The following is a 23,764-nucleotide window of genomic DNA, read 5'->3' as shown; positions in this document are numbered from 1 at the left end:
AACCCCCTGCTTAATGCAGGAATCCAAATCAAAGCATTCCCGACAGATGGCTGTCTAGCTGCCTCTTGAATGCCTCCAGTGTTGGAGAGCCCACTACCTCTCTAGGTAATTGGTTCCATTGTCATATGGCTTACCCTCATGGGTACTGACGAATTGAGATTGCTGGTGCGTGTGTATGTTCAGAAACCTAAAGAAGTACCTGTGAGGAGTAGGGCTGTCTAAAAACACAAGCTTTGTATAGTTTCCCTGCTTTCTTTGCTGTCCTTTTGAGTTGAATATATATTTGTGCTACAGACCCCCATAATAATTTGTTCTTTATACTTGTGCTTTTATAAACTGAACTAATAGTTCAGTTGTACCAATTGGAGAATTGCCAATGGCAGCAATAGCACCCAAGGCAGAGGGGGGGATCAGGATCATGGCAAGACCATAGGCTTACATTCCAGTACTTTTGACGTGGATCATCACCCGCAGGAAAACAAAGCATGCAAGGGACCTTTATGTGTTTAACATCCCCTAAGTTGGCCCTGCGCATAAATCTCTGACATAAACATCAGCCTGTGATCTTTTTCTTAAAACCTTGTTTAGAGAAAACGGCTCCCCTCTGTCAAGGTTCTAACTTGCTTCTCTTGCTAATGGGTCTGGTTGGACATGGCTGGAAACACCATGGTTAACATTAATATTGTTAGTCGTAGCTAAAACGCATTGTTTTAAGAACTTGATTTCAAGGAACTCCAAATACTTCCAGATTTACAATAATTTAAAACTATTGAAACATTAATTGCTAAGGTATTACTCAACTATGTTTTGTTCTTCAGGAGGAATGTTTGAATACGTGTCTGGAGCCAACTTCTTTGGAGAAATTCTTGAATGGTGTGGATTTGCTGTTGCCTGCTGTACCTTAGAAAGTACAGCTTTTGCTACCAGTACATTTCTGATATTAGGAAGAAGGGCATATTCACATCATCAGTGAGTTTTCAGAAATTCTAATTTCTCTTGAATTTTCATCTGAGTTATATGATGTGAGTTTTTAATGCATATTTATCTGTGATCATCCATCCTTAAGGTTTCTTCCCCCCCCCTTGTATAGAGTTAGAACTGTTTACTATCTAGATTTGTCAATGGAAGAAATAGGGGAGCTAAATTGAGTTGGTCTAAACATACCACTCAGTTTTTTAAATCATGGTTATTGGTCCCTCTAATCATTAATTTTTCCCCAATCTGGTACCTTCCATATGCTTTGTAATATAACTCCCATCAGCCCCTGCTAGAACAGACATGCTGACTGGGACTGATGAGAGCTGTAGTCTAAAACATCTGTAGGGCACCAAGTCGGGGAATGCTGATCTAAGACATTGATAAAACATTGGAGTACTGGGCCCAGGCAGAACCCTGTAGCACCCCACTTGAAACCTCTCCCAGTTCGATAAGGAAGTAATGTGAGTATTCTCAGAATATGCTTTTCCAACCACCTGTGAATCCACCTGAAGTTTTTATCGTCTAGCTTGAATTTAACCAGTTTACTAATAAAAGTATTACAGGGAACTTTGCTTTTTTGAAATCAAGATAGATTACATCCACAGCATTCCCACAATTGGTCTGAACAAATTATTCCAAGATTATTCTTGACAAATCCATTCTGGCTTCTACCACTCGCTGGCTGTGGTGGCCCAGTTGTGGAACATCTTCCCTAGGGAATTTCGCTTGGCACCAACTTCATAGTCTTTTTAGCTGCCAGACAAATACTTTTTTCATTTTGTTTATTAACCAGGCATTTTAAATATCTTGATTATTTTAAACTGACTTTTAATCTGCCATTTTTATGCCTGCCATGTTATTTTACTTTGATGGCTAACTATGTAAACTACTGTTAACACAAGTCTGTTGGGAACCTGAGTGTGTGAACCTACCACCCCCATGTCCCATTAAACACGCCACCTTGAGAGGAGGAGGATCTTGTGCTAGGGATAAACCAAGCACTTTGCCCTGAATGTGCCTCAATAGTGTGTGTATAACCCAAGAAATGCAGGTCCAAACCAGACTAAAACAACGTTTTCTTTTGAGAGACAAGAGAAGAATAGTGTTACAAAATTACTGGGTGCAGCATTCATCATTAATATGCTAACCCATTCATAACTCTGAACTAAAGAAATAAAAGGTCCCTACTGCTATCAGGAATGGCGGGTAGCAGAGATTACCTATTTTAGGCCCAGGAGTGGGCAGTGGAATACAGCTGAAGTGATATGAAGTTCTGGCCAAAGAGCAGGAAGGAATCTCTTGTCTCAAAGCTTGCCCCGAGACACAGACTCCCTTCCTTGACAGCGCAGCTACACATGTTGGAGCTCAGATCGCTCCTCTTGGGTCTCAAACCCTGCTCTTAAATACACTTTCCATCTTACAAATCAACATGAAAAGGAGGGGTCTGGGTAGAGGTGATCTCATGTTGTTTGTGTATTTCTTGCTGACACTCAGAAAAACTTAAGTGCTATCAGAAACTGGTTCCACATGGACATCAACGTCCACAGATATTGGGTGCTCTGGGTTAGAATTTGGCTATGAGGTACTTCACAGATTAAATTCAAAAAGCTGTTTGCTATTTCCCCCCCCATTTAACATTGCATTCCAAAGTGGGGCAAAGGAAGAAGCTTTTTCAAGTTTGCTATGGAGTACAGTGTGGCCTTCAATGTTTCAGTCACAGTGAAGATAGCACTCCTTTCCCACAAGTGGAAAGCTGAATTTCTCAGTGCTTTTAGACTGTGCTTTTGAGTGTTCTCTGACCAGCAAAGAAGGAAGGGGGGACGGGACCCTCATGCTCCCTTTTGCTTAACATCTAAACCAGAGCTTTGAAAAGTTACTTTTTTGAACTACAACTCCCATCAGCCCAATCCAGTGGCCATGCTGGCTGGGGCTGATGGGAGTTGTAGTTCAAAAAAGTAACTTTTCCAAGCTCTGACTAAACCCAGAGGATCTCTGGCCTATATGATGATTTTACACTCTCCTTTTCTCAATACTTAATTAATTTTCCCCAAGACATTCCTTAACCACCACAAATAATAACTGACTCTTTATTCTTTTGACTGTTTTTCTAAGTATGTCAAACCTTCTGTCTACATCTTGTATGCCTCATCATCATTTCATCATCATCATTTTATTTGCATGCCGCCTTTCCACATAAAATTGTGCTCAAGGCGGCTTACAGCAAGGTGAACAAAAATACATCTCAAAAACAATTGCAAAAACAATTTCCTAATAACAAAAAAAAGAAAAGTGACCTAACAAATATAATAAGCAAAAACAACTTTTCAACATTATGAACATAATAAAACAATCTTTAAAACAAAGAAGTAACTACCTTCTTCCAATGGGAACTGGGCGTCATGAGGTAGAGTGGCTATCTAAAATAGAGAAATGGTTCATTGATAAGGGAAAGTGTGTGGGGGGGTGATCATTGTTTTAAATCAGATAACCCAATAAAAACAATTAATGAAGCTTATCAGGGATATTGTAAAGAGTACAAGCCTTCAAAATCAAAGAAAAGACTGCAACTGCTTGGGGATTTTATAATACATGTCATGATTTGTCAGACCTTTTAAAGGAAGAACACAAGAAAAATCAGGAGTCAAGGGGTAAGCTGGCCTGCAGTCCTGCGCTACATTCCTTGAGAGCATAGTTACACATGTTGGAGCTCAGATCGCCCTCCTTGGGTCTCAAACCCTGCTTTTAAATACATTTTTCCTCTTACAAATCAACATGAAAAGGAGGAGTCTGGGTATGAGGGGATCTCATGTTATGTGTGTTGTGCTGTTGTGCTGACACTCAAAAACTAGTTCTGCTTTCTAATGCTATATTTCTAAATCTGCCAATAATGAGATAACATATAATTCAGGGTCTTCATGTTCCTCTGAAAGTGCTAAAAGATGGTCCTTGCTTCTTGTCCTCATTTGACAGGAAGGCACGAAGAGTCAGAAAACAGGGGCTGTGGGATGGGAAATGCAGTCCAGAATACTCCAGGGCCTTGCCACCCCTTCAACTCCAAATGAACCAAAATGGGGATTAGCCCGAGCACTTGTAACACTACCTAGAAACCTACAGATATATGGCAGTATAGGAATGTAATTATACAGCCATGAGAGTGGCTGTATACTATAGCCAGTGTGGATTTTTCACATTCCGCAATGTTAAATTGAAAATAACCCCCATGCCATTCTGATGCTTCCCGTAAGCTCATTTCAAAACAAAACCTTAGAAAACCGATAGTCCTGAACTCAGAAATGCTTGCTTAACAACCCTCTAAATTTTCATCGCGATACACAAAACAGTCAGAGAGAATTGAGAGTTCAAAGTGTAAAAAGAGAGAAAAAAAACCCATAGCACTCCTTGACTTTTTTCTGTCAGAATTCTCATAATCTGCTGAAATTCATTAAAAATCAGCCATGTTCACAGGGTACCTGGAATCCTATTACTGACCTTGCCCCATACTCTGACCTTCATCTTCTGCTGTTCAAGAGTTTAAAAAATCCCTGGCTGATGTTTAATTTTGCATTGAATTGAATGATAGTGTAGGGCATGCTCAGTAAGAACCAACTGTCAGTGTTCTAAAAGCCAGACTCACATTGGCTTCACTTGGCTAATCAGGGGGGCACACCCACACCAGACTTTGCGTTTGTGTGAGATAGTCATGGCTTCCCCCAGAGAATCCTGGGAAATGTACTTTGTGAAGGGTGCTGAGAGGAGACTCCTATTCCACTGACAGAGCTCCAGTGGCCAGACTGGTTTGACAGTCAGCCACTCTGATTGAAGGTCTGTGAGGGGAACAGGGCGTCTCCTAGCAACTCTCAGCACCCTTCACTAACTACACTTCCCAGGATGCTTTCAGAGAAGCCATGACAATCCAAAGTGAAATAATGGCCTAGTGTGGATGTGGCTGGGACAACTTTGGTTTTAATTTGGGTGGTAGGCTACATGTGCCTGCTGTAGAATAAAACGGTGGGGGAAACGCTGAAAAGCAATTATCCTGTTCACAGAGTTTTCCTTTTGGAAAGAAAAGGGGCTTCCCCTCTGCCCAGTGCCCACCCACCCAATCTCCTTCCCTCCCCCTCCTCCTACATTCCCTGTCCCACCCCCAGGTCAGTGTTGGACTATGACCTGGTAGACCAGGGTTCGAATTCCCACACAGCCATGAAGGTGACTGGGTGACCTTGGGCCAGTCACTGCCTCTCAGCCTCAGAGGAAGGCAATGGTAAAACCACCTCTGAATACCGTTTACCATGAAAACCCTATTCATAGGGTCGCTATAAGTCGGGATCGACTTGAAGGCAGTCCATTTCCATTTTCAAACATGATCGCACAGAAATAAATCCCACTGAACTGAAAAAGTTTACAAATGATCAAACCTACCCTCCCTTTTGCCCCTTCCCTCCCCCTTCCTTTGCCGCTCCCTCCCCCTCCCCTCCTTCCCCTTCCCCCTCCCCTTCCTCATCACCATGGTCAGTTTTACCTATCTTAAGTATGATTGCATGGGAGTAAATACTATTGAACTCTATAAGCATGCAAATGATCAAACCTGCCGTCCCCCTTCCTTTGCCCCCCTCCAATCCGCCCCTTCCCCCCCTCCTCCTCGAAGGTCAGTTTTACCTATCCTAAGCATGATTGCATGGGAGTAAATCCCACTGAACTCAATAAACATGCAAATGATCAAACCTGCCCTTCTCCCCTCCCCTCCTGCCTGCTGCCATCCCCTCCTCCCTTCTGCCCTTCCTCCCCCCTCCTCCCATCCCCTGTGGTCAGTTTCACCTATCCTAAGCATGATTGCAGGGGAGTAAATCCCACTGAACTCAATAAGCATGCAAATGATCGATCCGTTCTCAGCAAACTTGCACAGTGTCCAATTTCTTACCTCCTGGATTAAAAAGCAGAGAAATTCACTAATAGGGGAAAAAAACCTTGTGGTTTAAGAACGTATCTATAGCCCAGAGATATTTCTTTCAAACTTTAAAAAGCAGGGAAATTGAGCAGCCCTAGTGAATGCACCAGGGGAACAGGAGACCTGAACTCCTCTTTGATATATTGGACTGCCCTACACATTTGTCAAAACGCAAACACAATTTGGGGTGGTCTTTCACAGTCCAATCCATGTGCCTCTGAGCATATGTTGAGTGCTGGCAACACCTGCAATCAGCCCAAATAATAGAAAGAAGACATGTGCTGTGCTGATCTTGTTTTAGCAGGGAGGAAGCAATATTAAGACAGTTGATATAGTTCAAATGGTCACTTTAAATATGTCTGATTTCCTTTGCAATTTTAGTGAAGTTTCCTATAGGAAATCATTTTCTTTTGTTTCTATTTCTCTGAATATGTGAAGTACAGCAACACTTTGCAAAAAATTACACTAAAAAAACTCCAAAAATAATTGTGGAATAATAGCACTGACTATTCTGCAGAATAGTCTCCGGTAGACCTCAGGAGTGTCACCATTTGCTCAAGATAAAACAGTGGGAGGTGAAATATATTCTAGCAAAATTCCAGGTTTGCTCTATGTTTTTAATTGACCATGCCCACCTTGTCTTAAACCAGGGGTCTTAACCTTTTATGTGCCATGGACCCCTTTGGCAGTCTGGTGAAGCCTGTGGGCCCCTTCTCAGAATAATGTTTTTAAATGCATAAAATAAAATACATAGGATTGCAAAAGAAACCAATTATATTGAAATACATTTATCAAAATATTAAAAAAACAAATTTGTGATATAGTAATATATGTGCTTCTTTATTAACACATTAAATAACAAGAGAATACATTTAAAATATAGGCAAGTTAAAGTTAAATTTTATTTTTAAAGACATCAATGTGAAGGCTGTTGTTGATTAGCTTAAATAAGAACATTAAACTGTGGGGTGGTCTTTGACAAGGCAACACGCATATCATGTTGGTCATCCAATCGATTTTGATTTTTTTGTTTTGATGGTTACAAGTGCTGAAAATCCCGATTCACAAAGATATATTGTTGCAAATGGAATTAAAGCTTCCATAGCTCACTTTACAAGGCGAGGATAGGCTTCTCGCAAGGAACACCAGAATTCTCCAAGGCTTTTTGAGTTAAACTCCAATTGTAGCAAGTTTTTTGTCCTAAGATCAATGAGTTCATCTTTGGCTAGGTCAACATCTTCGATATAGTTTATATCAGAAAGAAAAGGATTGCGGATCCATGGTTCAACTTTAATGCCATCAAGATAGAAATAACTTTTGAAAGAGTTCTGAACTGTTTTCAGGTGTTCGCAGATTTCTGTTTTCAAAGAAACTGACAGACAATTTTGTATCTCAACTCCATCTTGGTAAAGCACTTCCTCCAGCATTTAAAAGTTTGCAAGGATGTCTCTCCTCTCCTCTTCCATATCGGCAGCTTAGCCAAGAAAATGTGTAATTTTTCAGTAGCATCCATAATGGTGACTTCAGGACCTTGAACTGAAAGATTTATCTCATTCATATGGTTAAAAATATCTGTCAGGTAAGCCAACCCAAGGATAAAACCCTTTCTTTCAAAGTATTCCAAAAGTGGGGGGGGGGGTCCTTTCAGAAAAAGTGAAAGTTCTGCCCTTAGTTCAAACAAGCGCTTCAAGACTTGTCCTCTTGAGAGCCAGCAAATTTCTGTGTGGTAAAGAAGCCCTTCATATTCTGCTCCCACTTCTTGACAAAATCTTTTAAAAATGCGATGATTCAGAGACCTGCTTCTGATAAAGTTGATTATTTATTTATTCATTTTATTTGATTTATATACCGCCCACAGCCCGAAGGCTCTCAGGGCGGTGCACAACATAGGATAAAATACAGTAGAATCACAAAACAGTAAAGCATACATATTAAACAATTAAACAACCTGATATACATTAAAAGCTAAAAAGATAGATTAAAATGCCTGGGAGAATAAAAAGGTTTTAACCTGGCGCCGAAAAGATAAAAGTGTAGGTGCCAGGTGCACCTCATTGGGGAGACTGTTCCATAATTCGGGGGCAACCACTGAAAAGGCCCTAGATCTTGTTACAACCCTCCGAGCTTCTCTATGAGTCGGAACTCGGAGGAGGGCCTTAGATGTTGAACGTAGTGAACGGGTAGGTTCATATTGGGAGAGGCGTTCCGCTAGGTATTTATTTTATTTATTTATTTAGTTTAATTTATATACCGCCCTAAGCCCGAAGGCTCTCTCGGCGGTGTACAAAAAGATAAAAACAAGCACAATATATAAATACAATAAATCAAAAAACAAAACAAACAAACAATAACGAACCAAACAACATCCAAAATACGGAAATGCTGTTTAAAATACACTTTAAAATGCCTGGGAGTATAAAAAGGTTTTCACCTGCCGCCAAAAAGATGGTAGCGTCGGCGCCAGGCGCACCTTATCAGGAAGACTGTTCCACAGTTCGGGGGCCACTACTGAAAAGGCCCTGGTTCTAGTCATCACCCTCCGAGCCTCTCGATGGGATGGTACTCGGAGGAGGGCCTTAGATGTTGAGCGTAGTGTACGGGTAGGTTCATATTGGGAGAGGCGTTCCACCAGGTATTGCGGTCCCATGCCGTGTAGGGCTTTATAGGTCAAAACCAGCACTTTGAATCTAGCCCGGAAACAAATAGGAAGCCAGTGCAGATGGGCCAGAACAGGTGTTATATGAGGGGACCTTCTGGTCCGCGTCAACAATCTGGCTGCTGCATTCTGGACTAGCTGTAGTTTCCGAACAGTCTTCAAGGGCAGCCCCACGTAGAGCGCGTTGCAGTAGTCCAATCTAGAAGTTACCAGAGCATGAACAGCTGAAGCAAGGTCGTCACTGTCCAGATAGGGACGTAGCTGGGCTACCAATCGAAGATGGTAAAAAGCATTCCGTGCCACCGAGGCCACCTGGGCCTCAAGAGACAGGGAAGGATCGAAAAGAACTCCCAAGCTACGAACCTGTTCCTTCAAGGGGAGTGTAACCCCATCAAGAACAGGATGAACATCCACCATCTGGGCAGAGAAGGCACTCACCAACAGCGTCTCAGTCTTGTCTGGATTGAGCTTCAGTCTGTTAGCTCCCATCCAGTCCATTATTGCGGCCAGGCAACGGTTTAGCACGTTAACAGCCTCACCTGAGGAGGATGAAAAGGAGAAATAGAGCTGCGTGTCATCAGCATACTGATGACAACGCAGCCCAAAACTCCTGATGACCGCACCCAGCGGCTTCATGTAGATGTTGAAAAGAATGGGGGACAGTACTGATCCCTGCGGGACTCCACAATGGAGAGTCCAGGGTATCGAGCAATGTTCCCCAAGCACTACCTTCTGGTGTCGACCCACCAAGTAGGAGCGGAGCCACTGCCAAGCAGTACCACCAACTCCCAACTCCGTGAGTCTTCCCAGAAGGATACCATGGTCGATGGTATCAAAAGCCGCTGAGAGATCAAGGAGAATCAACAGAGTCACACTCCCCCTGTCCCTCTCCCGACAAAGGTCATCGTACAGGGCGACCAAGGCTGTTTCAGTGCCAAAACCGGGCCTAAAACCGGATTGAAATGGATCAAGATAATCAGTGTCATCCAAGAGCCCCTGGAGCTGGCCGGCAACCACCCGTTCCAGTACCTTGCCCAAGAACGGAACATTCGCCACAGGTCTATAGTTGTTCAGGTTATCTGGGTCCAAAGAGGATTTCTTCAGGAGCGGTCTCACTACCGCCTCTTTTAGGCAGTCAGGGACCACTCCCTCTCTCAAAGAGGCGTTTATTATCTCCTTGGCCCAGCCGGCGGTTCCGGTCCTGCCAGCTTTCACCAGCCAAGAGGGGCAAGGGTCCAGAACAGATGTGGTCGCCCGCACTAGTCCAAGGATCTTGTCAACATCCTCAAGCTGTACAGACTGAAACTCATCCAATAAATAAGGACAAGACCGCGTTCTGGATGCTTCGTTGGAACTCACTGTCATAAGATTGGAGTCTAAGTCCCGGCGAATGCATGCGATCTTATCCTGGAAGTGCCTCGCGAACTCATCACAGCGGGCTACAGATGAATCCATAATATCTGGATTGTGGTCCCGCACCGTGTAAGGCTTTATAAGTCAAAACTAGCACTTTGAATTTGGCCCGGAAACAAATAGGTAGCCAGTGCAAACGAGCCAGAACAGGTGTTATATGTCCGGACCACCTAGTCCTCGTCAACAGTCTAGCAGCTGCATTTTGCACTAGCTGTAGTTTCTGAACTGTCTTCAAAGGCAGCCCCACATAGAGCACATTGCAGTAATCCAATCTAGAGGTTACCAGAGCATGCACAACTGAAGCGAGGTCGTCGCTTTCCAGATAGGGATGTAGCTGGGCTACCAACCGAAGGTGGTAGAATGCATTCCGTGCCACCGAGGCCACCTGCGCCTCGAGAGACAGGAATGGATCGAAAAGAACCCCCAAGCTACGAACCTGTTCCTTCAGGGGGAGTGTAACCCCAGCTAGAACAGGTTGAACATCCACCATCTGGTCAGAGAAGGCACTCACCAACAGCGTCTCGGTCTTGTCAGGATTGAGCCTCAGTTTATTAGCTCTCATCCAGTCCATTATCGCGGCCAGGCAACGGTTCAGCACATTAACAGCCTCACCTGAAGAAGATGAAAAGGAGAAATAGAGTTGCGTGTCATCAGCATACTGGTGACAACGCACTCCAAAGCTCCTGATGACCGCACCCAGCGGCTTCATGTAGATGTTAAAAAGCACAGGGGACAGGACCGATCCCTGCGGGACTCCACAATGGAGAGTCCAGGGTGTCGAACAATGCTCCCCAAGCCCTACCCTCTGGAGATGATCCACCAAGTAGGAGCGGAGCCACTGCCAAGCAGTATCTCCAACTCCCAACTCCGTGAGTCTGATGACTTTTATAGCTGTTGACAAAACTTCTTTCAGGGTTGTTGGAAGAGTCTTTGTTGCCAGTGCATGTCTGTGTAAAAAGCAACGAGTGATGATGACATGAGGAGCTTCCTTTTTCACTAAAGTCGCAAAACCAGATGTTATTAACAAGCATCGCAAGAGCCCCCTATGTGCAAAGTGTATGAAGCTTTTCTTTCCAGTCAAAGTTTTGTTTGGCAAAAAAACTTTCTACCATTTCCAAAACATCGGTGGCCTTTGTAGTTTCCAAAAGGGGCTCACAAAATAAGAATTCTTCTTTGATGGTGTCAGCATGCACACAACGAACAAAATCAAGGAGCTGGCTACATTGAGAGATGTCTGTAGTTTCATCCAGTTGCATACTGAAGGGAATGGCCAATTCCTCAATGACCTGCTTCAAGATGTTAAAAGAAATATCAACTATTCTAGAACGTATCACATCATTTGACAGGGGAACCGCTTCCAGTTTTTCCCTCTGTTCCAGTCCACAAACCAGCTTGACCATTTCCAGTGCACATGGCTTGACTAAAGTCTCTCCAATAGTGTGAGGCTTCTTTTGTTTGGCAATCTGGTAAGCAACTTTATAGCATGCTTCAAGTAAAGGTTTTTGTGAAATGGCAAATCCAAGTTTTGGAAGTGTCCCAGCTTTTTCGAATTGAGCTTTCTCTGCACAAAAAAACCCTGCATCTTTAGATGCATTGAACTTACCTGGTCTACACTCGTAGCCTGCGCACCTATCCGTGTTACCAGGGCTGTGGAGTCGGAGTTGTGGAGTTGGAAGCAATTTTGGGTGGAGTCGGAAGCAATTTTGAGTCAGAGTTGGTAGAAATGTACAGATTCCGGCTTCAAAATAAAATTAATTTTTTAATATTAATTTTTAACATAAATCAATATATATTTGCCATTTATGAAGGAATTGGAGTCGGACAGTAGAAAAATAGAGGAGTCGGAGTCGGACAGTAGAAAAATAGAGGAGTCGGAGTCGAAGGTTTGACATACCGACTCCGCAGCCCTGCGTGTTACAAAAGGCCGTGCTTCCTTATGGAGAGTTAAGAATTCTCATTTGAACTGTCCAGTTTTGCAAAACTTTAACAAACAATGAAAACAACTCACCTCCTTCCACGTATTGGTCAACAAACAACTGTAGATAGGGAATACTGGAAAGCAACGTAGATGCCTGGGTCACCAATGTGAGAACACGCGACTTCACCGTTTGGTGGCTGAACGACTACTAGGCACAGTTACCCGATAGCTGGCCAGCTACGCTGCACAAGCGTCTGTAGACAGGAAGACTGCGATCACGTGCGATCTAGCAGCAGGTCTAATAACTACCGTAATTTCGAAGTAGTGATGAGTGTAAACGATATTTTGAGATATCTGCAACAACTGTAATGTGATATGAAAATGTCTGTGATTTCTATTGGTGAAAAAGTCACAGGTTCTGCTATACTACTGTGGTTTATTGCCTATGTTCATAATGGAAGGAAATGCTAAATTTCAGTTAGAGGTTAGTGAAAATAAAGATGTAAATTTTTTCCCATCCAAGTTACGGACCCCCTGAAATCTATCCATGAACCCCTTGGGGGTCCATGGACCCCAGGTTAAGAACCCCTGCCTTAAATGAAGTGTTTTAAACATAGCAGGCTGAAAACATGCATCCTTTTTTTTCCAGCAGCTAGAGTCATTGCTGAAGTAGCAACATATTGTAATCAGTCTGATTTTACATCAAACTGCAGTTTCAGATTCAACTGTTAATGCACCTAAAATAGAAATAGAACATAACCTCCAATTTGGAACACAAAAGGCTGTCTTCATCATCATATGACATCGACCAATAAAAAGGCTTTGGAATTAATAAAAATAAATTTGACACAGATTTCTAAGATGAATAATGAGGGAAATAAAATTTTCTAGGTTAGATCTCTGCAGAAACATTAGTAACACAGGAAAGAAGCAAAGTAAGAAGAACACCAACAAACATAGAAAGATATAATTCTTCATCTTTGGAGATGGCAGGTGTTGCCACCACTCACCATATGCTCACAGGCAGATGTTACCAAATTTTTGCAAGCTACACAGGAAGTGGATTGGACTGGAAAGACTCAAATTGTCTTTGCATTTTGACCAATTTGTAGGGCAGTCCAATCTCTCAGAGAGGAGGTCAGGTCTCCTGCTCCCCTGGTGCATTCACTATAGCTGCCCAATTTCCCTGCTTTCTAAAGTTTGATAGAAATATCTGTGGGCTATCGGTGCGTTCTTAAACCGCAAGGTTTTTCGCCATTTAGTGAATACATATATAATAACTGCATTGGGCCCCTCTTGCTCTTACTGAGGCAGGTAAGAAATGTAAGCTCTGGAATAATGATGTTTCCTCCTTTGGGAGGATGGGTGGGATATACATTGAATAAAACAAATAAATAAATGAACAAATGTAATTAGAACATATGCTGCACTGTAATAATAAACACTTCTTTTTTGAAGAAGTACAATGAAGTACCATTCCTTGGTTTTTCTGAAGATTTAAGGACATGTCTGGGCCTTACTTCAGATATATAAAAGACTGATTTTTTTTGAGTTTTATATAATTTAAGCAAATAGTACTATTCACTTTGTCTTCTTCTTCTTCAGCTGGTACCTCAACAAGTTTGAAGACTACCCCCGGTCCAGGAAAATTCTAATTCCATTTGTGTTCTGAACTCTTCCTCACATTTTCTGCTGATTCTGAACAATAACTGCTGCTATTACAAATAAGAGAAATTAGACATTGGCTAAATGTAGTATCAGTATCTATAAATACTGATAAGGACACTTCTGCCAATGCAAATATTGTGCTTAATGATGTGACAGTGACATTTTCTGTTATGCCCTGTTATTTGAAGTTCTGCACTGGAAAAGTCTTAGGCGGTTATTTTGCATTGAAAAAGTCTTAACAAACTTCCATGGAAGCACAGCCCATACAATCAGTAGGCTTTTCCCCAAGTATTTTCATTTTCAGCCTCACAAATATACATATGCACATGTTTTGAACTGCAGACTCCTTGGGGGAGGGACCTGTCTTTTCTGGTTTATGATGTAAAGGACTATTAGCATATGTTAAAGGTATTGAATAAATAATTGGATAAGAATATCCTTTTAAAATATTATGAAATTACAGGTGCTATACCTTAGCCCTTACAAATTTACCATACCTCAACCCTTTATAACCTTAATTTCCTTTCGTGTAAGCCTATTCTAAGGAAAAGGTCCCTACTACACTTCCAAAAGATGCTCAGGCATTATTGTAGGTAGTTATTATATGCTTCTTTCCTGCCTTTCTACTTTTAAGTATACAAGGGAGATAACAAAGTGAATTAAAATGTGTAGAGTGGTATCTAACTAAGACTAGACCTAAAATAAATGGACAATGATTGGGTGTTAGAACAAATTAAACCAGAACTATCAGCTAAAATGATGAAACTGAGGTTATCATACTTTCTACACATGATGAGAAGACATGATTCACTAGAAAAGACAATAGCTGGGAAAAACAGAAGGGAGTAGAAAAAGAGGAAGACCAAACAAGAGATGGATTGATTCCATAAAAGAAGCCACAGACCTGAACTTACAAGATCTGAACAGGGTGGTTTATAACAGATGCAATTGGAGGTCGCTGATTCATAGGGCCACCATAAGTCATAATCGACTTGAAGGCATATAACAACAACAACAATTCTGAGTATGACTTAATCTAATACCACCCACAATAAAAGTCAAGTACTAAAGATATTGAATTAAACAATAGCAGGACAGAAGCATCAAACTGCACCCCCTCCAAATCACTTTGTTTTAACTCAGCACTATGAGTAGGTGCTAAATGAGCATCTCCAGGGATGAAGTACCAAAGTCTGAGTCTAAGGCCTTGTTTCTAATAGCCACCCACCTAACCTCTGATGGTGGGAACAATCAGGACAGGGCCTCAGACAACAAACAGGAACATTCATTTAGGTGAAAATGGTCCTTCAGAATGCTGGTCTCTAATAGAAGTGTAGTTGTGTTGCTGAGGACCAAATTATACATGATATAGGAAATCTATGATTAGGGTGTCCTGTGTTTTCAGTTTGCTTTTTTAAACCACTACTCTGAAGATAGGGATCATGAAAGATCTAAATCTTCCCACCTTCACCCAAAATTGCTATTAATTCATGTGGGTTGGGGGGGAAGCTAGAATAGATGCACATGCTGTACCTTAATTCCCAGCCATGATCAATAACAGCTTGGGGTGAGTTTTTTTAATTGAAAGGTGGCATTATAATATCTATTAAAAAGACATTAGGAAAAAAACAAAAGGATATGCAACATTCTCTCACAGAGTGCTGCTTCTCCAATCTTCAAAGTATAGGGCTGCTTATTAATCACACAAAAAAGTGGGAAATCCTAAGGGTGTCTGGTTCTCAGAATACATCTGTCTTTTCTATGCAGATGATGGCCTCAAGAGAGGACTCTTAATTGGTCTTAGATATTACAGTGGGATATTGGGAGAAAAGCAGTTTGATGGGTATATTTTTGGTGCCAACTGTTAAAATACATTTAAACTGCAATCCTCTACACACTTATGTGGGAATAAGTCCCATTGAAAACAATTCAACTCAATATTAAATACACATATACACGGTTGCATTGTAGGGCTACAATCCTATGCACATTTGCTAAGGAGTGTCCTTCACATCAGTGGGTCTTACTTATATGTAAACATGCTTGTGCTGTTGACTGCCTGGGGAGAAGGCATCAAGAGCTGAATGTATTCTGCTTGCTAAATCTCATTTTGTTTGGGGGCTTCAAAAAAAGGCTGTTCCTGCATCAAAGGTGGCAACCTCCAAATGGTAGCTGAAAAGAGATGCCTGGGAGTGTTGACCATTAGACTGACACTTGGAAAAAAATATATGTAATAGAGGGGGGAAGGGCCAACTGTCAACCGAGATGTGGTATACTTTGTCATCTCCTAGACGAAAGTGACCCTTTAAAAATAAATATCAGGAACTTCACCATAATCTGTGGCACCCTGATCAATGAGGTGGTTATGCTTTGAATAACACATTTGAGAAAATAATCTGGAACAGTATTTTTCTCAAGGGATCAGAACAGCTTGTTAGAGCAGTTTGACTTCAGAGATGAAATTAAAATGGCAAGAGGAGGAAGCAAAATAGAGAAGGGTGCAAAAGGCATGTCTGGGACTCTGGATGATAAGGGCATCATAGAGCAGACTTTCCAAACCTTAGGTCCCCAGATGTTGCTGGACTACGATTCCCATAATTCCTGACCATTGGCCATGCTGGCTGGGGCTGATGGGAGTTGTAGTCCAACAGCATCAGGGGACCCAAGGTTGGGAAGGCTGGCATAGAGGATTTAGTTCAACAGCTAAAGACTGATTGAAGCCCTTGGAAGGAAAGATGTCAGACATAGACGAAGATTCTCCAGTAAGCAAGGTTACCGTTACCGGTGGGAATTTCTATTCAGGTTGCTCATCAAGGCCAAAGGCAAGGTATGCTTGCCACTGTGACAAGTTTCTAGGCAACACTTATGCTGAGTGATCTTGGGTTACAGATTTCAGATATAGGGAGCTCATCCACAGAGATGAGACAGCAGGAACCTATAATCAAAGAGAAAGAAAAAGTCAAAAGTGGCCCCTGCACTGCAAAGAAGAAACAAATAAGTTGGCATAGGGTGGCTGAATGGGCAAGAGGATGAGTGAGACTCAAAATGGAAATGGACTGCCTTCAAGTCGATCCCGAGTTATAGCGACCCTATGAATAGGGTTTTCATGGTAAGCAGATTTCAGAGGGGGTTTACCATTGCCTTCCTCTGAGGCTGAGAGGCAGTGACTGGCCCAAGGTCACCCAGTGAGCTTCGTGGCTGGCTGGGGATTTGAACCCTGGTCTCCCAGGTCATAGTCCAACACCTTAACCACTACACCACACTGGCTCTCTGAGTGAGACTCAAAGGGCTACTAAAAGACAAGCTGTCACAGCTACTGTTCTGGTTTATGGTTGGTTGCATACCCTTCCTTGTTTTTCAACGGGACTACTCAGTCTGTGTAGAGGGTGCGAAGGTGGAATCAGTTTGATTTAAACAAAGTTTCAGATGCCCTAATAGGAAAGAAAGCATTTTAGGTTCCTACTGTCTCAAGAGAATTGGTCCAGCTCCTGTGTTTTTTTGTTTTGTTTTTTTCTTCCAGGATAGAAAGGGATAGGAATCTGAGGTTGTGATTACAGCTGTCCTCTCTCTGGGAGCATTTGGGGTGGGGAAAGATTGGGTTTGAGAGTCATATACCAGGTATAGAGAGCAATATAGGCCCAATTGTGAGGTTGGTGTGTCTGTGTTAGAAGAAGGATGGTGCTGGATAACAGTTAATTAATTAATTAAAAAAATTAATAGCAAGAGTCCTGGGTTACCAATTAAGAGCCTGGGTGTAAGCAGGGAAAACCAAACAATTATATTGCAAGAGAAAACCAGACATAGTCACATTGTAGGAGATGCCATTGTCAGAACTTTTGAAGAACCCCTGGCTAGGAGAACAATTTTGTGCCACAGGGTCCTCCAAAGCCTGGGACTGCTAAAAGGTAGCCATTTTGTCAACTGAGAAATTGGTGATGCTGCAATGCTGGGTTCAGTGTATAGCCCTAATATGGAGCAAACAGACTTTTGGAGGCAAACATTCAGGGCCCTGGTGTAGTGATTAGAATGTTGGACTAGAAGTTGGGTTGAAATCTCCATTGAGCCATGAAGATCACTAGGTGATATTGGGTCAGTTACAATCTCAGTCTAACCTACCTCAAAGAGTTGTTGCAAGATGAGATGGGCAGGAAGATACCATGTACACCAACTTGAGCTCTTTGGAGAAAAGGTGGGATATAAATGAAATAATAAGTAATAAAATGAATGTAGATGAGATGTACGAAGACACTAGACAGAGCAAAGCATGCTATCAGGAAGGATCAGGAGGTGGTGGACTTGCTTCAGACTCATAAACTGACACAAGATACAATTTGTTAATCTCAGGCGTCCTATAAAGGCTTGACTGGGTTAAAAGAGACATGGGAGGTGAATCTGAGAGTTTAGCAAATAAGGGGTGGAAGGCCATCAGTGACAAGAAATAAGTTAAACAACATTGGCTAGAATAATACCTTATATGGCTAGAATTATACCACCCAGTCCAAAATTGGCAATTCTCTTGCTTTGTGATGGCATTGCAACAAGTATATTGCATAATGTATTCCAGCCTAACCTACCTCATAGGGTTGCTGTGAGGATAACATTGGGCAGGGGAGAACCATGTTTGTAGATCACCTTGAGCTCCTTGGCGGAAAGATAGGATATAAATGTAATAAGATTTAGTGAGATTTTGGCAGTGAGAAAGGAAATAGTGAAGCATTGGAAGATGAAAGGGGGCTATATTGTGGACAGAGGTATTCTGGGATCTGGCAGATTTTTTTATCTGAAAAGCGTACTTGCCATAGTAGATGTAGCAGGGAATTGATCAAACAAGATAGCCTTCCTAGTATTCAGGTTCCATTCTCGCTCTTTGTTAACAGAAGATAAAATAACTCAAAACTGCCAGCAGCCCAGAACTCTCTTTGGAGAGATGATCTATTTTAAAGTGGTTGGTTTAGCAACAAAATAATGCCAGTGGAAAAAGACATTTGAAGGAAATACTCTATGCCTGTGAGGACTGTCATTGCAAATGAATGACTCAATGTTTGTATATTTATTAAATATATATACATAGACTACCCTTTTTTCACATGATCCCAGCATGTGTTATAACATAATTGGTTATAATTATGTTATAACATAATTAAAAACTGCAGTTAAGAACAAGTACTACATTTAGTCTTAATTGCAGCGGCCACTAATATTCCATGAATACAGGTAACATCCTACAAATGTCATAAGTGTCAGTACCAGATGTGTTTCCAGAGGGAGGGCATTCCATAATCAGGATGTCATCACACAGAAGGCTATCTTATGTCAACACCCAATGTACCTCCCCTGGTGGAACAAAGAGAAGGGCCTCAGTCTACTTCTAATGACCCAGGAATAATACAGGGAGAGGCATTCCTTCAGATACCTTGGCCCCAAGTCATTTAGGACTTTATAGGTCAACACAAGTACCTTAAATTCAGTCAGAAATGAATAGGCAGCCAATGTAGATCTTTCAGGATCAATGTTAATATGATACCTGCTAGTTACCCCTGTCAACACTCTGGCAGTTGCATTCTGTATTAATTGTAGCTTCCAAACCACTTTCAAGGATAGTCCCACATAGAGCACATTATAATAATCTAAGGGGGAAATTACCGGAGCATGGGTCACTGTAGTTGGGTTATTGCTGTCCAAGAATGGCTGGAGCTGGAGAACCAGCTGGAGCTGGACAAGGGCACTGTGTGCTAACATCTGGGTCTCTAGTGGCAAAGCTGGATCAAGGAGTACTCCCAGCATACACGACTCTTTAAGAGGAAGTGCAGTCCTATCCAGAACAGGCCCAAGCCCAAGCACCATCCACAAAGCCTTAATCTTCTCCAACCCTTAGTTTATTGGCCCTTATCCATCCCATTTCTGCCTCCAGCACTAGTCCAGCACCTGCACGGCCTCACCTCACTCAGAAGACAACATGAGATAGAAGTGGATTTCATCAACATACTGTTTACACCTAAATCCATATCCCCTGATGACCTCCCACATTGGCTTCATAAAGATGTTAAAGGGCATGGAGGACAAGAAAGAACCCCGTGGGACACCACAACATAAATGTCATGAGGTTGAGAAGAAGTCTGCTATTGCTACTTTCTGGAATTGATCCTACAGGTAGGAGTGTAACCACCATATCACAGTGCTTCCAACACCCATCCCACAGAATCTTATATATTAAGCAGGGGTGTAGTTATCTGGGGTCTTGGGGAGTCTTAGACCCTTTACTTTTTTGGGAGCAGAGTTCCAGCCAGGGCCCTATGTCTCCAGTGTCCTGCGAGCCAATCAGTATGGAAGGGGAATATGCTAGCTACTGAGAAGAATCTTCTAATATAATTCCTTGTCTTTTTTGTTGATTGCAGCCAATGAGAGTGAAAGGAGGTGAGTCAGCCACTGAGAAGACACTTCTCAGGAGCTAACACACTCCCCTTTCATGCTGATTGGCTCCTAGGGACGTTGTGAGACAAGGCTTGCACAGGAACTGAGGAGTGTGGAGATGACAACAGAGAGCAAGCAAGCAAACGGGGCATGGCATGGCATGACTCATGAAGGGACTCTGCACTTTTGAATTTGCTACTACACTACTGCTAGTAAAATACCATGGTCGGTAATATCAATGGCTGTCCAAAGATCCAGGAGAATCAACAGGGATGAATTCCCCGTCATGACAAAAGTCATCCATCAGGATAGCGAAGGCCATTTCAGTGTCAGACTTAGCCCTGAGGCAGACTGATATTTTATTATCATCGTTCCATGAGAGAAGAAAGGTGGGATATAAATGTAAGAAAATAAAAATAAACATAATTATTTATTACATTTAAAAATTATCCTTCTACCAAGGTTCCCAGAGTAGTGAACAAACATTACAATAAATTACAACATAGAGGTGTAAAACAGGGGCAGGCAATGTGGTGCCCTCTAGATGTTTTGGACTAAAATTCCCAACCATCCTAGCCAGCATGGCCAATGGTCAGGAATGTTGGGAATTGTAGTCTACATCATCTGGACACCACGTGGGCTACCCCGGTTTAACAAATCAGCCATCCTCCAAGTGTTCCTGAAGCTGCCCACTCACCACACTTATAAGCACTTTGCCCAAAAAGGGATATTTGTGACTTGTTTCATTTTACATTGGTTGTGTTTATTGTTAAAAGACAAATTTCCATGAGTCCAACTGCAGTAATGGCATTGTGAGTGTACGTTTACGGTTGTAGTCAGTTACTTTAATATTGGATTAAAGGGTATCTAAACCATAAATGTTTTGGACATCTATTGCCATACTGGCTTTGCTGGAAGATTGCAGAAAATAAACAAAGTAGAGGAAACTAAAGAGATTTAACTGGAGGATAATGGAGGCTCTAATATCAAAACAATTAATGACTGATTCCTAGCTATTGGTCATAAATTTGTAGACAGTATATATGATCCCTTTTAAGTCCTGTTACACTTAAAGATGGTAGGTAACTTCTTTGGTAGAACTTTCACAAAGCAACACACTGACGGGGGAGGAGAGAGAGATGGCTACAGCTTCCACACAGTAGCTATTTTACCTGGAATTAACATTCACCCAGTTGTTGCAGAGAATTCAGATTTTGTTGCTATTGAACTCCAATATTTTCTGTGTTGTCTTTTAAAGACCTGGTTTATGGTGATTTTCCTTACTTGCAACACAATTGAATTCCCAGTGTGGACTGGCAAAGCACTGTTGATGCACCTGTCAGGATATGTGGTCCATGACACTTTGGTGGTGCCTTTGATGACCGCATGGCTTCTGCATTTCTAAAGCACAACTGTGCTAACAAAATTAAAAAGCAAATGAATACATAAATAGCGGGATTCCTCTGGCTGTAGAGAGAATAGTTACAGGACTGGTTGCTGACAGGGAACAGCTAATGGAATGGCCTTTAAAAAAAAAAGTGGCCATGGCTGCGAGAAAAATGATTGATTCGAAGGCTGATTTCAACAAGAAAGCTTTGCTGATTGAAAATTGGGGTTATTTCCCATAAACATGGTCTTGCCAGTGAGGAAGGGCTGTCTGGGATTTTTATCAACTATATTATACCATATGGAACCACAGTTATAATGCCACTTCCAGCTGATTGTGGAACAGCAATGTCTCAGCAGTATTAAGGGCCCTGGTGTGGTAACAACCTCAGTAACCTATGAACCAGTACCTGCAGCCAATTCTAATATTCCCCTCCACCCCGGCAAATGCTGTTCTTACAAAAGCCTTATTTTTATTTATTTATTTATTTAACAAACTTTATATACCACTTGAATGTAAAGACCTCTAAGCAATTCAGAAAAAACATTAAAATTATCACTAAAACAGTTTAAAACAAGTAATTAAAACACATGTAAAACAATTAAAGCAGCTACTAACTAAAAGAAATTTAAACAGATCAACATGTATGTGTTTGGGAAGGCTTGCCTAAACAGGGAAAAATTAAGTAGGCACTGAAAGGAATACAGCAAAGGGACCTGCCTGATGGCAATAGGCAGGGAGTTCCAAAGAGTGGGTGCTGCCCCTGGAGCAGATTTGGGGGGTGTTGGGGATGCATGGGAGAGGAGAAGGAGAACAGAAAGTGTTATGGCACTCACACACTGTTAGGCTCACCCAATGCCCTGTTTTTAAAGCAAAGTAAAACACAAAACCAAATAGCCAATTATTTCGTACTGAGTTTTTATATTTATTTATTTATTTGATTTATATTCCACCCTTCCTCCCAGCAGGAGCCCAGGGCGGAGAAGCTAGCATACTGTCAGACACAACAAAAGCTCTAAGAATATTTGATGCATCATTTACTATCTGCTAGGAATATCTAATGGATATACAATATGAATGATTTGGCTATGTTCATTGAACTGTTCACACAGAGCGCTTCAGGATGGGGCTTAATATGCAATCTCAAATGGGCTGTTGACAACAGATTTTTAAAATTTATTTAGTGGATTTTCCTCATAAAGCAAAAATCTGGATTAAATGGGGAAAAATTCAGGCTGGCATTTTGATGACACCAATGTTGTGGAGATGCTGGAGGACCCACAATAAACATTCATCTGGAAGCACTGACACTCATTAATTTACTTGCCTGAATGTTGATCTAGATTTTATGCTAATATACAATACTGATTTAAAAACAACAATAGGTGTATGATAAAGGAACAACATTGCTATTGCAATTTAATTTTTTAAACTCTTTTTGCAAATGTAATTATAGATTAGAAGTTTTGTGTGGATATAAAGCTGAAGCTTCAAGTCACTTTTTTTCCAAATACCTCTTATTAATAGAAATACACAGCTGGTATTCAGCCTTGCATTTGTGGTGAAAAGCATTCCCCCAGTATCAGAGACTTGCTGTTGCACTGTTGCGTAAAAGGGCTCTGAGCCTTAAAAAGAATAGTAGAACTAAATTGTATCCTGATCTGTTCTAGCACTCAGGGCTTCTACATCCTGCAGCACTCCTTGCCTTTCCTAGCTGCAGGGCCAGTGACAAAGGGCGGCCAGGTTGGGCCCTGGCCAAGGGCCCCTGCAGCCCAGAGGGGCCACTTGTTAGGGTGGAATAGTAGCGCTCCCCTTCCGCGATCACAGGGATGGAGCTTCCAGGCCCCCCACCTGTTCGCTTATTCCACATACCTATCTCCTGTCTTCTGCTGCTACACATGCTGGGCTGCAATCAACCAAGATGGTGGCGGAGGTTTCTTTAAGGGGCTGTTGCCCCTACCGCCATCTTGGTTGATGGCAGAAATGTCCATGCACATTAGGGTTGCCAGGTTCATGGCCTGAGACTGATCCTGTATCTTTAGGAGAAGAGAAAGCCAAGTGCAGGTGTTCTTGCAACACTATAATGGGAAAAACCACAAGGTGGAATTCTCCCTTCCCCCTGCACAACTTTTAAAGATACAGAAGACCTCTTGGAGGCTGGGCCTGGCAACCAAGAGGTCTTCTGTATCTTTAAAAGTTGTGCAGGGGGAAGGGAGAATTCCACCTTGTGGTTTTTCCCATTACAGGGTTGCAAGAACACCTGCACTTGGCTGACTTTCTCTTCTCCTAAAGATACAGGATCAGTCTCAGGCCATGAACCTGGCAACCCTAGTGCACATTAGGGTTGGCAGACCTCCATTTTTCAGCCTGAGACTCTGGTTTTGGGGG

General features: G+C 42.0%; 1 protein-coding gene across 3 annotated transcripts in view; it reads left to right on the top strand.

The window, feature by feature from the left end:
• SRD5A1 (steroid 5 alpha-reductase 1) overlaps window positions 1-23,436 on the top strand; it is a 56,987-nt gene extending 33,551 nt beyond the window's left edge. The window contains exons 4-6 of one of the 3 annotated variants that reach the window (XR_009758328.1): window positions 819-969; window positions 19,490-19,728; window positions 22,345-23,436. Coding sequence is in view for 2 of the 3 variants with exons in the window: in XM_061588347.1 (XP_061444331.1) it covers window positions 819-969; window positions 13,516-13,582 (218 nt within the window). In the remaining variant the exon portion in view is untranslated. Of the gene's footprint in view, window positions 1-818; window positions 970-13,515; window positions 14,013-19,489 lie in introns of those variants that run through there. The other 2 variants (XM_061588356.1, XM_061588347.1) reach the window with 2 other exon arrangements.
• Window positions 23,437-23,764: the final 328 nt, after the last annotated feature.

This window comes from Rhineura floridana, chromosome 1, assembly GCF_030035675.1.
Source record: "Rhineura floridana isolate rRhiFlo1 chromosome 1, rRhiFlo1.hap2, whole genome shotgun sequence".
In the NCBI taxonomy this organism is placed as follows: Eukaryota; Metazoa; Chordata; class Lepidosauria; order Squamata; family Rhineuridae; genus Rhineura; species Rhineura floridana.
The sequence above is the reverse complement of the archived record's forward strand: the minus strand, read 5'-3'. Positions and strand labels throughout refer to the sequence as shown.